Source organism: Rana temporaria, chromosome 2 (assembly GCF_905171775.1).
Source record: "Rana temporaria chromosome 2, aRanTem1.1, whole genome shotgun sequence".
Lineage (NCBI taxonomy): Eukaryota > Metazoa > Chordata > Amphibia > Anura > Ranidae > Rana > Rana temporaria.
Genome location: NC_053490.1, coordinates 343,018,672 through 343,031,530, shown reverse-complemented (window position 1 = coordinate 343,031,530; position 12,859 = coordinate 343,018,672). Strand labels below are relative to the sequence as shown.

Below are 12,859 nucleotides of genomic sequence, written 5' to 3'. Positions count from 1 at the left end.
TTGCACACATGTTTAACAAAATAAAAGTTACACTTCAAATAGCCAATATGCGTCCAGGCAGGTGCCTTCGGTTCCAAGCTGCTGTGGAACTCAAAAAACATCCCAGCTGCCATACGCGGTTCATTCAATCGAGAATAAATGAAGTAAGATGCAGCATGCATCACAGAGACAAAAAAAAAGCAATAAAATTAGGCAGAATTACATTCTAGACAGCCATTGGTGTCACCCTTGAGAGCATCAATCCCAAATGCCAGCCACAACACCAATGCAAGAATCCTATTTAAGAGTCCGTACAGCAGGGTCTGCACTTTGGGGAGCAACAGGTGAATGGCTACAAGTTTATTGCAGCCAGGTAAGGGGTGCTGCTTGGTCCTACTAGGTGAGAGGAAAAGAAGGGAACACCGCCCTGGGAGAGGGAGTCAAATTTATAAATTAGGTCCTGCAGGTGGGGGTTTGGGCAGGGCATTGGGCAGTGGTAGGCTGACATGAATCTGTCAGGAAATATCTTTTTTACATGGTGTCATGTTTCCTTTGTTTTTCTTTCCAACAGCAATCACAATTGTATTTGCATATGTACCCCTATTTTCTTTGATATTTTCATTAATATAGCAGTATGTTATATTGTATCTTTGTACAACTGTATATACAGTGACTGAAAGCACCTTTCTTAACCCTCTGACACTAAGCCCAGCCACAACAATGTAAGAATCTCTACTGTTGGGTAACATTCAGAACATAAGTTAAAGGAACACTAAAGGTTTGTTTTTTATTCAATAAATTGATAGCTCTAAGCTAGAGCATTTAAATCTTCCTTATCTCGTTTTTCCTTTTAAGCTCCAAAATATAGTAATCTAGGTTTTAAATTGCCATTTCCTGTGTCTCCTCTTCTTGCTTTCCACCAGCATCTGAGCTATTTTGCATGGCGGAAAGCAAAACGTGCTCGCCCCCTCCCTTTGACTACAGCCCTGCGTGAAGACATTGTCTCTCATTCACAGGCAAGGAGGCAGGACATAAGTGGGTGTCTCTAGGACGTTGTAGCTCCGCCTCCCTTGCATTCATTTTCCTTTGCAGAAGTCTTTACAACCCCGCCTTCACTCCGCCCCCATAGCTCGGTATGAAAGTGAAACTGATCTTTGTAATTGGTCATGGATTTACATTTAATGAATTAGCATAGAATAACTTTACCATTCTCTCTATAAATAACTAGGCTTTGTCAGCTGACGGAGGCGGGAATGTGTGTGGGTGGAGAAATGAATGGGTATAGGCAGGGGGCGAGAAGGGGTGTATACTGGGGCGGTAGGGGCGGAGTGTGGCTGTTATTGTACAGAGGAACTTTGCTCGTTCTCATCCACCGTTTTGAAAAAAAAAAAAGGTTCTGCGCATGTGCGACGCCGCTAAGCCTAATGGGAACTGTAGTTCCCATTAGGCAGTGACGTTTCAAGAATGAACGCGCACCGCAAACAAGGAAGTAAGTTATAATGATGAGTCTGGAGTGACGGAGGTGTAGATTCAGCACGATTTTAAGAGGTATAGCAATATTTTTAATGACAATCATTACATTTTAATTTATCAACTACTTACAGACTTTCATTTAAAAGGAAAAAAAAAAATTGTCTTTACAACCCCTTTAAGCTATGGATCTAGCATATGTCCAGGATCCAAGGGGTCTAACAGAAACTGAGCTTAGGTTAAACACATATATTTGTGCTTGTACTTGACAGTTGGTATATTTTCCAAGTTGATAGATTCACATTAATGACTTTCTGCACGTTCCCCATAAACTGGAAAATATAAAACAACAATCTTTAGTTTATTTTCTCTTTTGTTTCTCCCAAGGACTGGGTCACTCCAACCTGCAGATGGCTCACTTGAGTCCAGGAAGTGCAGCACTAACTCCCACAGATGTAGAAGGTTTATCGCCCACAGCACTGACTTATAGGAATGCCACCCATCGTCGTCTCTCCATGGAGGTAAATATGCACTTTTGTGCATTAGGGCTGTACTACATTGTGCTACTCATTGTGACTGGACTAAAATGCATGTTATCAAAGACAATGTTACCTATTAACATCTGTGCGCTGTGTTTTTTTAGATAAATCAGGCCTGCTATTTTTGTCTGTTTTAATGTGTTTTATGGGCCCATAGAAGTCAATAGTAACACCTAAAAACAAATATTTGATGTGTTTGGCATTTATTTTCATGGGTTTTCAGCCCCTAGTAACAAGCCAAAATATTCTTTTATTGGCCATAATGAAAAACGCACTAAAAATGTGTGTCAACACATTTGCAAAAGGTGCATCAAAGCACATTGAAAAATGGTGTGAATCTTTATGTTCAAGAGAAGTAGGAGAATTTGCAGCAGATAAATCTGGGGTTACATAACGTATACCTTTCTTTCACAGAAACCATCAGTGAAGAGGATAGGTTAATTTTCCCACACTCATCAGCACTGAGCTAGGAGTTCTACTTAGCAAGGTTTATAGACGAGTTACATAGTTATATAGGTTAAAAGCAGACACAAATTCATCTAGTTCAACCGATAGAAACAAAATAAATAAATAGAAAACCACCCTTTTCAGAACCCTATATGCAAGGTCTTTCCAGAGAAAGGAAAAAAAAAAAGCATAGTCCATTTTGTTTCAGTGGGAGAAACAAATATTCCTTCCCGGTCACCAGGAGACAATAGGATATTCCCTTGATTAACAAACTCTGGTGTTATTACCTATGCATGTTAGTATCCAGTTACATTTTGTGCATTTATAGAAGCCTCCAGTTAATTTATTACCTATACATGTTAGCAAGCCGCCGAGAGGCTGACAGCCGTTCCCACCCCCTCCACTGTCCAGTGCTCCAGTGAGAGCTGGAGGGGCAGAGCAGAAAGCCAGTGACTGACAGTCACCATCTTCAGGCTGATGACCGAGAGCTGAATGATCAGCAGTGTTTGATCACTCAGTTCTCCGTCTTAGAGGTGACAAGGGAGAGCTGCAGCTTGGATCAGTGCTGCAGCCATCTAGGCGAGTATGTGTTTTTTGTTTTATATTCCCATACTTCTTTTTTAAGTCTGTGATCTACCAGGTCCTTTTTGATCATTGACTTCCCCAGCTGTTCTCCTGGAATGTATGGTGTATGCATAGTTTTAGCCCCCAAGTGCATAACTTTTAAATTAATCAATAATAAACCTCACTTACCACATAGTTGCCCAATTAAACAGTGCATTATGGTCTGCTTGCTTGTAGGTTGGAGACATCAGGTAAGGGTGTTATATATATATATATATATATATATATATATATATATATATATATATATATCCAGGCTTTGTATGTGTGTGCATATATATAGTGTATATATATATATATATACAGTACAGACCAAAAGTTTGGACACACCTTCTCATTCAAAGAGTTTTCTTTATTTTCATGACTATGAAAATTGTAGATTCACACTGAAGGCATCAAAACTAAGAATTAACACATGTGGAATTATACATAACAAAAAAGTGTGAAACAACTGAAAATATATGGGACCACAGGCATTATGCAAAACCCAAACATGCAAAGAGGAATAACACAGCAAATATTTATTAACACAAACATCTTATATAACAATAATATTCTGTTTGGAATTTAACTTTGGCCACGGCCTGATTTATTGGTGTAATAATTTAAATCAGATAATATCTCAGAAAAAATATATATCAAACTCATAGCTCATAAATGTAAATAATTCAACCGATTAACTTTTCATTACCATCCTCAACCCAGCCACTGAGACTCAAGCTGATTTACCAACACGCTTGAAACCTTCTTAACTCTCCCCTCAGATGACTTACCTGCGGGAGCCACCACATGAATCGGCCGCGACGGGGGAGCTCCTCCGGCTGGAATTTTCTGGTGAAACGGCCACAGGCCCTCACGGAACCGGGCCTTATATAGGCCTGGACCGGCTACCAGAACATTCCACCAGGTCACATGACTTCCTCTGACCAATCACTGCCCTAACCTTACTGCCTTCCAGAACCCTCTAACACAGCTGTTCTGCCTGACCAATCTTCTGACTTCTGAACTTTCATGCCCTTCTGACCTGAAACCACGCTTGAAACCTTCTTAACTCTCCCAAACGACAGAAGGGGAGGGGCCCACAGCCTCCCTTCTGTCCCAACCACCCCAGACCACGGCCGCCTCTATGCATGTTTGCAAATTCATATTGAAGATATCAAGGCCTATATCTGACAGATGTACCCCATCTGCCCTATAAAGGCCCTGAAACCCACCCTCCAACTCAAGATGCCTGAATGAAAAACCCAAGCCGGGGGATAAGAATTTCTCCATAGCTTTATTAATACGTTTACGGACTTTCTCCAATGGTCTGAAAATAAAGGAATCCAACCATCGCAAACGCGGAATCACTTCCGAAAATATCAGAACTGTATTAGGGGAAATTAAAAGTATCTTTCATATTGTTAATCAAATCATATGTCGTTAACTTCCCTATATCATTGCCCCCAATATGTACAATCAGTTTGTCTGGAGGGGAAAAGATTGCATATAACCTGCCCAGTTCAAAAATCAGATCCTCCCATACCATTCCTCTGTGACTATACCAGTTAATGCTGAAAGTTGAGGGATCCAAACCCAAATTTTCGGAATAAGTCCTATTTGCTGCTCTCTTCTGTGCCCAGAAAACAAAAGAATGGCCTACAATCCACACTGACCGTTGAAAACCTGAAACAATTTAAAACATTAATAAGGGCGAATGTATAATTTAAAAGTATTAGATTTCCATCTTCCATTTTTTTTTATGGCACTCTCTTCAAGACCAATCCTAGCGTCCTCCGTGGCTGCTCCGATTTAAAATGAATGAGATGTTATCTTAACCTGGCTAAGACGGCAGTGTGAAACGCACCTTTTCAAGACAGATGAGAATTGGTGTATACCTACTGAACCTGCTGCATCGGTTTCTATCAGAAAATCACTGTCCAAGATAAAGTCTTGCTGCCACATATTTTTACCATTGAAATACTCCAAGAACTTCAACCAAACTACCAAATCCTGTTTGATATCAGCGGTTAGCCTAATATGCATGGCTGGGTTCTTTAAACCTGACATAGCTGAGTAAAGCCTTCTAGAAAAGACCCTTCCCATAGGCAATACTCTGGATGCAAACGCCAGTTGCCCCAGTAGTGATTGCATCTCCTTCAGATCCTCCCCAGAAAAGATCCATGCACCTAGGAGACAGTACCACAGACATGTCGTCCCAGCAGCCAGATGAGGGAATGGAAGAGGAAGCAGCTGTCTCACCTCCCCAATGGCAGCTACACAGTTTTGGAGTGGAGGAAGCCAGCCTCCTATCCCAACGGTTAGCTGGAATGGAGGATGTGGAGTTCCCAGCAAAAGTAATGGCAATAGTTTTACCAACCTCTGCCCAGCACCAGCAACAACTGTGGAGTTCCAGGGAGTCGGGGCAGTCGGCCCCTCTCTCCATTAAAAAGCTGATGTAGTAAAGCTTCTATTCCCAGCTGAATCACTGGCAACAGGGCAGAGCACCGCTGGCCTCTACCTAGCACCTACATTGTCTCTAAAGCTTCAGGAAGCTGAGGCAATCGGCCCCTCCACCCAGCAGCAGACCGAGCCCCAGAATGTTAAAAACCACCCAGCTGAAGCGCTGGCAGCCAGACAGAGAGTCAGTGACCTCTGTCCCACACCTACTGATGTCAACTATTCCTTGCAGCCAAAAATGGAGATCATGCAGACTGACTATGTGAGTTCACGCTGCCTGACTAACGCATGTCCAGACCAAGTGGAGGTCTGGGACCTTTTTAGTTGACCTTTGATGGGGCAGGGGTAAGGGGGGGGGGGGGTACTGATGCCTAAACATTTTTATAGTGCCTTCATTTTTACACACCACTTTACATATACATTGTACATTCACATCAGTCCCTACCCTCAGGGAGCTTACACTCTAAGTTCCCTAAATCACATTCATACATACACATAGTAGGAACAATTTAGACAGGATCCAAATAACCTATCAGCATGTCTTTGTAGTGTGGAAGGAAACCAGAGTACCATGCAGGCACTGGGAGAACATTCAAACTCCAGTTGGGATTTGAACCAGTGACCCTTTTTACTGCTAGGCGAAAGTGCTATACACTACACCACTGTGCCGGAGGGAACATGTGGGTTTTCTTATTGTGATTGGACATTCTTTGCTAAATAAAACTTTAGCACATTTGCTAAACTCTGGGGATAATTCCCTTGCAAAATGCATCTTTTCTTGCAAAGCGAACAGCAAAGCAACCCTTTAATGTTTTCCTTTCCCTGTTATAAGCACTACTAGCCCTGGGTTCTGTTTCCAGAAAATTTCCATTTATTTTGTATTGATATTTGGTCACATGCTGCATAGAATTGTACCCGATGCTTGGGCAAAGAGAAAAGGGTTGTTGCTTATACCATATCAAACAATGATTGATTTACATCTCTTTCTATTATTCTTTCATTTATTATGGAGAGTGTGTGAAGAAGTAATATATCATATGTCTGTTATTTGTCCAGGATGTCAGTAAAAAGCTGTCTTTACCCATGGACATTCGTTTACCTCCAGAAGTTCTTGCAAAACTGCAGATGGATAATACAGAAGATGATCCAAAACCTTTGACAAGGATATCAAGAAGAGCTTCTTTGGTTAGTAAGTTTATTCATGGATTTGTTGATTCCATACACTAGCAGGAATTTCAAATCAGCTTTAGAGTAAGTAAGTTTAGCATCTGTATTTCCTGAAGTGAATGAAAAGCTAGTGCATTGTTGGTTCACTTACCCTTTCCTTCGATTTCCCTTCTAAATGTTTTTTTTCCGTTGTCTGAATTTCTCACTTCCTGTTTCTCCTCAGTAAGCTTGCTCCCATCATCCGAGTGGTGGAAAGTCAGCCAGAACAGCTTACTGAGGAGGAACAGGAAGTGAGAAATTCAGACAAAGAAAACAAAGAAAACATTTTTTTAGAAGGGAAATTGAAGGAAAAGGAAAGTGAACCAACAATGCACCAGCTTAAAGGAACCTATTTAGAAAATAAAAAAATGAACCTTTACAACCCCTTTAAGGTGGCAAAACACATTGTTTTCTCGTACAGCCTCAAACAGATTCCTCCATACACTTTGTGTGGATTTCCCACACACAGGGAAATATTGGAATCACCATTGGCTGCTTTCAGAATACACTAATCAGCGGTTGCAGTGGCTGAATGATGAAATATTTTAAAAACATGTCCCTTTAACAAAAGTTAAAGGGGTTGTAAAGGTTAGTTTTTTATTTTCTAAATATGTTCCTTTAAGCTAGTGCATTGTTGGTTCACTTACCTTTTCCTTCAATTTCCCTTCTAAATGTTTTTTTTTCTTTGTTTTCTTCGAATTTCTCACTTCCTAATCCTCCTCAGTAAGCTGTTCAGTAAGCTGTTCTGGTTGACTATCCAACGCTCACATGATGGTGGAAAGCTTACTGAACAGAAACAGGAAGTGAGAAATACAGACAAAGAAACGGAAATCGAAGGAAAAGGTAAGTGAACCAACAATGCGCTAGCTTAACCAGTTAAGCCCCGGACCAATATGCAGCCTAAAGACCCAAGGTGTTTTTACAGTTCGGGACTGCGTCGCTTTAACAGACAATTGCGCAGTCGTGCGACGTGGCTCCCAAACAAAATTGGCGTCCTTTTTCCCCCCACAAATAGAGCTTTCTTTTGGTGGTATTTGATCACATCTGCGGTTTTTAGTTTTTGCGCTATAAACAAAAATAGAGCGACAATTTTGAAAAAAATGCAATATTTTTTACTTTTTGCTGTAATAAATATCCCCCAAAAACATATAAAAAAACATTTTTTTTCCTCAGTTTAGGCCGATACGTATTCTTCTACCTATTTTTAGTAAAAAAAATCGCAATAAGCGTTTATCGATTGGTTTGCGCAAAATTTATAGCGTTTACAAAATAGGGGATAGTTTTATTGCATTTTTATTAATTTTTTTTTTTTACTACTAATGGCGGCGATCAGCAATTTTTTTCGTGACTGCGACATTATGGCGGATACTTCGGACAATTTTGACACATTTTTGGGACCATTGTCATTTTCACAGCAAAAAATGCATTTAAATTGCATTCTTTATTGTGAAAATGACAGTTGCAGTTTGGGAGTTAACCACAGGTGGCGCTGTAGGAGTTAGGGTGCACCTAGTGTGTGTTTACAACTGTAGGGGGGTGTGGCTGTAGGAATGACGTCATCGATTGTGTCTCCCCTATAAAGGGGATGACACGATCGATGCGCCGCCATAGTGAAGCACGGGGAAGCCGTGTTTACATACGGCTCTCCCCGTTCTTCAGCTCCGGGGAGCGATCGCGACGGAGCGGCTATAAACAAATAGCCGCGCCGTGGTCCCGGATCGCTCCCCGAGCGGACCCGACCTCCGCATGTAGCGGGGGGGGGGGGGTCCCGATCGGACCCCCCACCCGCTAATAGCCATTACGTACAATGACGCCCATGTGCCTGTACGTGCCATATTGTGGACGTACATTTACATGCGGAGGTCGGGAAGTGGTTAAAGGAACCTATTTAGAAAATAAAAAACAAACCTTTACAACCCCTTTAAGGTATTCTGCCACAAGGGCAGTCAAATTGTACATGTGCGTCAGATTGCCTTCCAAAGCCTGCAGGCAGCCTGTAATTGAACTGAAATAAAGTGGGTTAGGGCCCTTTCACACGGAGCGGATCCATATTGATCCGCCCCGTGTGTGTCCGTCTGCTCAGCGGGGATCATCCGTAAATCCTCGCTGAGCTGTCGGCGGATAGGGCGGTCCCCGCACACTGTGCAGAGACCGCTCTGTCTTTCCTCCACTCTCCCCTATGGGGTATCGGATAAATACGGACCGTGTGTCGGTATTCATCCGATCCGTTCCACCAGACGGAAGAAAAGTAGGGTTTTCTTCCGTCTGAAAAAGCGGATCTTTGCGGAGGCGGATGTTTGCGGACGTTAGCGGATGCATAATCCGCTAACGTCTGCAATCCCATAGGGAAGCATTACAAGTAAACGGACTTGTAAAAAACGGACCGTTTGTCCGTACGTGTGAAAGGGCCCTAAGACAGTTCTTGGGCCTCAATGAGACAAGTGCTGACACCTGTACATGTGTGCAAGAGACATTTGTTTTTTCATCTGTGCAGGTAGCCTATGGAAGTGGAAGAGATGCAGTGACTGCACAAACACAGCCACATGTCAACATTTGACAGCTTTGCAGGACCAGCTGCATGGCCCCAAACATACACTGTCTGCATTCACTGCTGTAGGCTGCTGCGCGCAGCTTGCACGTAGCATGGGGTGGATGCAGATGCCAAAACAAATGCCTCCTGCACACAGTATGAGTGCTAGCATGTGTCTGAACGAGGCTGTCTGAAATTTTGCACATAACTTTTTGACATAGAGGACGTTAGTAGTTGCAATAATTCAAGTATGGTGGGCCAGTATCACAGGTAGTCATTAATTAGGGAAGTCAGCATGATAATTCAACCGGTTTAGGAAGACCCACTCCTCCATCATACTGATATCTGCCTGTCAACGAATATTGATATTGCATAACTCCTCCCCAGCCAATTGCTTATATCTGGGCTGAGAGCTCTTGAGAGGAGTACTAAGTGATAAGGATTAGGTAAAATATGGAGCGCTGGGTAGGTAGCTAGTAGAGTGATAATTAAAACAGTTCCAATAGGCCAAAGAAATCCTAAGGAACAAAGTCAATATGCTACTAAAGCTAGACCTGTCAAAAGGTTCTGGCTAGTATCAGTATATATGAGTCTCAGCAGCTGGCTGTTAGAGTGGAAAGAGACTCTGTATGCAAATGAGAGAAGGCGAGAGAGCGGTGCCACTCTGAGTGCTACACTCAGAGTGGCGCCGCTCTCTCTCCTTCTCGTACTGAGGGATAACACTGACAGTATCCTGACAGCTCTTCCCACCAGCCATGATCTAAATGCATTGCATACTGAAGCACGGGTAGACAGTTGGTCTAAAAGAACGTATGCATTTAAAAACTTAATTAGCACCTTAATAAATTGTGAAATGAGGATCTAGGGATGGCAAAATAAAATTGCATTAAAACATAACTAAACCCAAAAAATATAATATATTGCAATTTACTAGTCCTTACTTGTGGTGGTTGAATTATTTTTTTTTTTTTTATGCTTAACATTTAAAAAAAATAGGGAAAATACTTGTTGATTTTGCCTGAAATGTAGTAATGTAGTCTTTGTCACTTCCTATAAGCTGACCTGGAAGCATAAAACTATTTTATTTTTATCTTATTTTTTTAAATACTAATCCCATCAGCCCCAATGGAGACGAGTAGAGTAAGTGTGCATAGCCACCTAGGCACAGGGAGTACGTTATTCATGGGGTTACCAAGTGAAAATAATAAAAAAATAAACTAATGCAGGCATCTAATATAAGAAATAGTATCTACAATGGATTACATTTTTGTTTTTGGGTTTAGATATACATTAAGAATTGTTTACATCTAATGCAACTGTTGTCCCTCCATCTTGTACTGGAAAGGCAGTCAGTACAATGTCTACACACACACACATATATGTATATATAGAGGAAAGTTTAGCAGCTCTCTGTGTTTGACTAGCTCTAGGATTGGACACACATGGCCAGTAATATTCTGATTATATTCCCATCTCTTGCCTTCCTTAGTTTTGAACATTCCTTCCATGGAAAAAAAATAAGACAATTACTGATTTGCCATTTTGGCTACATTATTGTCCCCCCATTTTCTACTTCAAATTCTGTGGTTACAGGGAAATATTATAAAGTCATATTTATGTACTTATACCACCTCTATGTATAAATACATTTAATAATTACTAATTTGCCCTTTTCTTGCAGTCAGATATTGGATTTGGAAAACTTGAGACATATGTAAAGCTGGGTAAACTGGGAGAGGTAAGACAGAATCTATTGGACTAACATTTGTCTTTTTCTCTTTATAATTCTTTCTCTGAACAGCCCTTATTATTTTGACACATTTTTTACTAAATGTAATTGGTACTGTGGTTCGATATAAACAAGTATACACAAAACAATAGTAGGGCAAGGTTAAATCCCATATCAGGTTATTATTATTATTATTTTACCCGTGCCCCACTATAATTTTCTTCACTTCTTGTTCTAGATATGCAACAGGGAATTATAGTACACTGATAGTGCTGGTTCACACCACAAAAATGCACTCCAGATCCGTTTCGGTTATCTTTCAGCGTGCATGTTTTTAACACGTTTTTGACGTGTTTCAGTGCAATTTTGATGCATTTCCGGATGCATTTCAGATGCTTTTTTCTTCTTTTTTCTGTTTTTAATGTACTGGGGTCCGGTGCATTTTTGGTGCATTCTGGTGCATTGTTGATGTGTTTTATTGCGTTTCAGTACAGTCCAGTAGAACTGATTGCACTGATTAGAACTATTCCATTGCAAACCAAATAACCTACTTTCCATGAATTTTTTATGCAGAAAAAAAACCACACTGTGCTGCATGTAATGTGAACTGGACCTAAGAGAGAACTGGGCTGCACACCAGTGATGTAGAAAAATCCAGTGGCCCAGATTCAAGAAGCAATTGCGCCTGTGTAACCATAGGTTACACAGCGCAATTGCTTACTTGCTCCGGCGTTACGAATGCTCCTGATTCAGGAACATCGTAACGCCGACTGCAGCCTAAAATCTGCGTGGCATAAGGCTCTTATGCCACGCATATTTTAGGCTGCATTCTTGCGATGACCGCTAGAGGGCGCTCCCATTGTGCTCAGTGTATAGTATGCAAATTGCATACTAACACCGATTCACAATGTTGCGCGAGCCCTGCGTACGCAAGTTACGTCGTTTCCGTAAGGCGTGTTTAGCGTAAGGCTGCCCCTTGTAATAGTAGGGGCAGCCAATGCTAAAGTATACCCGTCGTTCCCGCGTCGCGAAATTTGAATTTCACGTCGTTTGCGTAAGTGATTCGTGAATGGCGCTGGATGCCATTCACGTTCACTTGGAAGCAAATGACGTCCTTGCGACGTCATTTGCCGCAATGCACGTCAGGAAAGTTTCCCGATGGAGCATGCGCTCTACGCTCGGCGCGGGAGCGCGCCTAATTTAAATGATTCCCGCCCCCTACGGGATTATTTACATTAGGCGCCCTTACGCAGGGCAAGTTTACACAGCGCACACGCAATTTACGGAGCTACTGCTCCGTGAATCGCGGGTAGCGCAGTAAATTTGCGGGGGCGCAGGGCAAAAACGCTGCCCTGCGCCTCCGCAAATAAGGGGCAAATCTACCTGAATCCGGGCCAGTGAGTTTAAAAAGCAGTAAGTAAGGACAAGCAGCACACACAGGCAACCTCCCAACCTCCTAACACATTTCACCCCCTACACAGTCTTATAATCAGTCCCTATGATTAAGTCCTGTAGGGGGTGTGATGCATTAGGGCATGACCTCAAGTGGGAGGTTGCCTGTGCATACTTGCCAACTGTCCCGAATTTCTCGGGACATTCGGGATTTAGACCTTATTCCTGTGGAATATCCTGGGAAATCATTTTTTTCCCGTTTTTTTTTTTTTTGTTTCGACGCCGCTAGAGGTCCAATTCTGTCTCTGTCACCATTTTACAGAAGACCAGCTCGTAAGAAAGAAACAAGAGGCGGAGCCTGGGTGGCAATGGAAGCGGCTGCAATAGAAATGGAGCTCCATTTCTATTGGCCGTTTTCTTGCCACCCAGGCTCCGCCTCTTGGATCTGTAAATGGCACAGAGACTAGCACAGTGACCATCCTGAGCGGCGCTGAGGCCCTGTGT

The 12,859-nt window shown here is 42.1% G+C and overlaps 1 protein-coding gene across 2 annotated transcripts in view; it reads left to right on the top strand.

The window, feature by feature from the left end:
• The window catches only part of CDK18 (cyclin dependent kinase 18), a 287,497-nt gene that overhangs the window by 168,415 nt on the left and 106,223 nt on the right, over positions 1-12,859 (top strand). For both annotated transcript variants that reach the window (XM_040337544.1, XM_040337543.1), the window contains exons 3-5: positions 1,837-1,970; positions 6,555-6,683; positions 10,916-10,972. In XM_040337544.1, the coding sequence (XP_040193478.1) occupies positions 1,837-1,970; positions 6,555-6,683; positions 10,916-10,972 (320 nt within the window). The remainder of the gene's footprint in view (positions 1-1,836; positions 1,971-6,554; positions 6,684-10,915; positions 10,973-12,859) is intronic.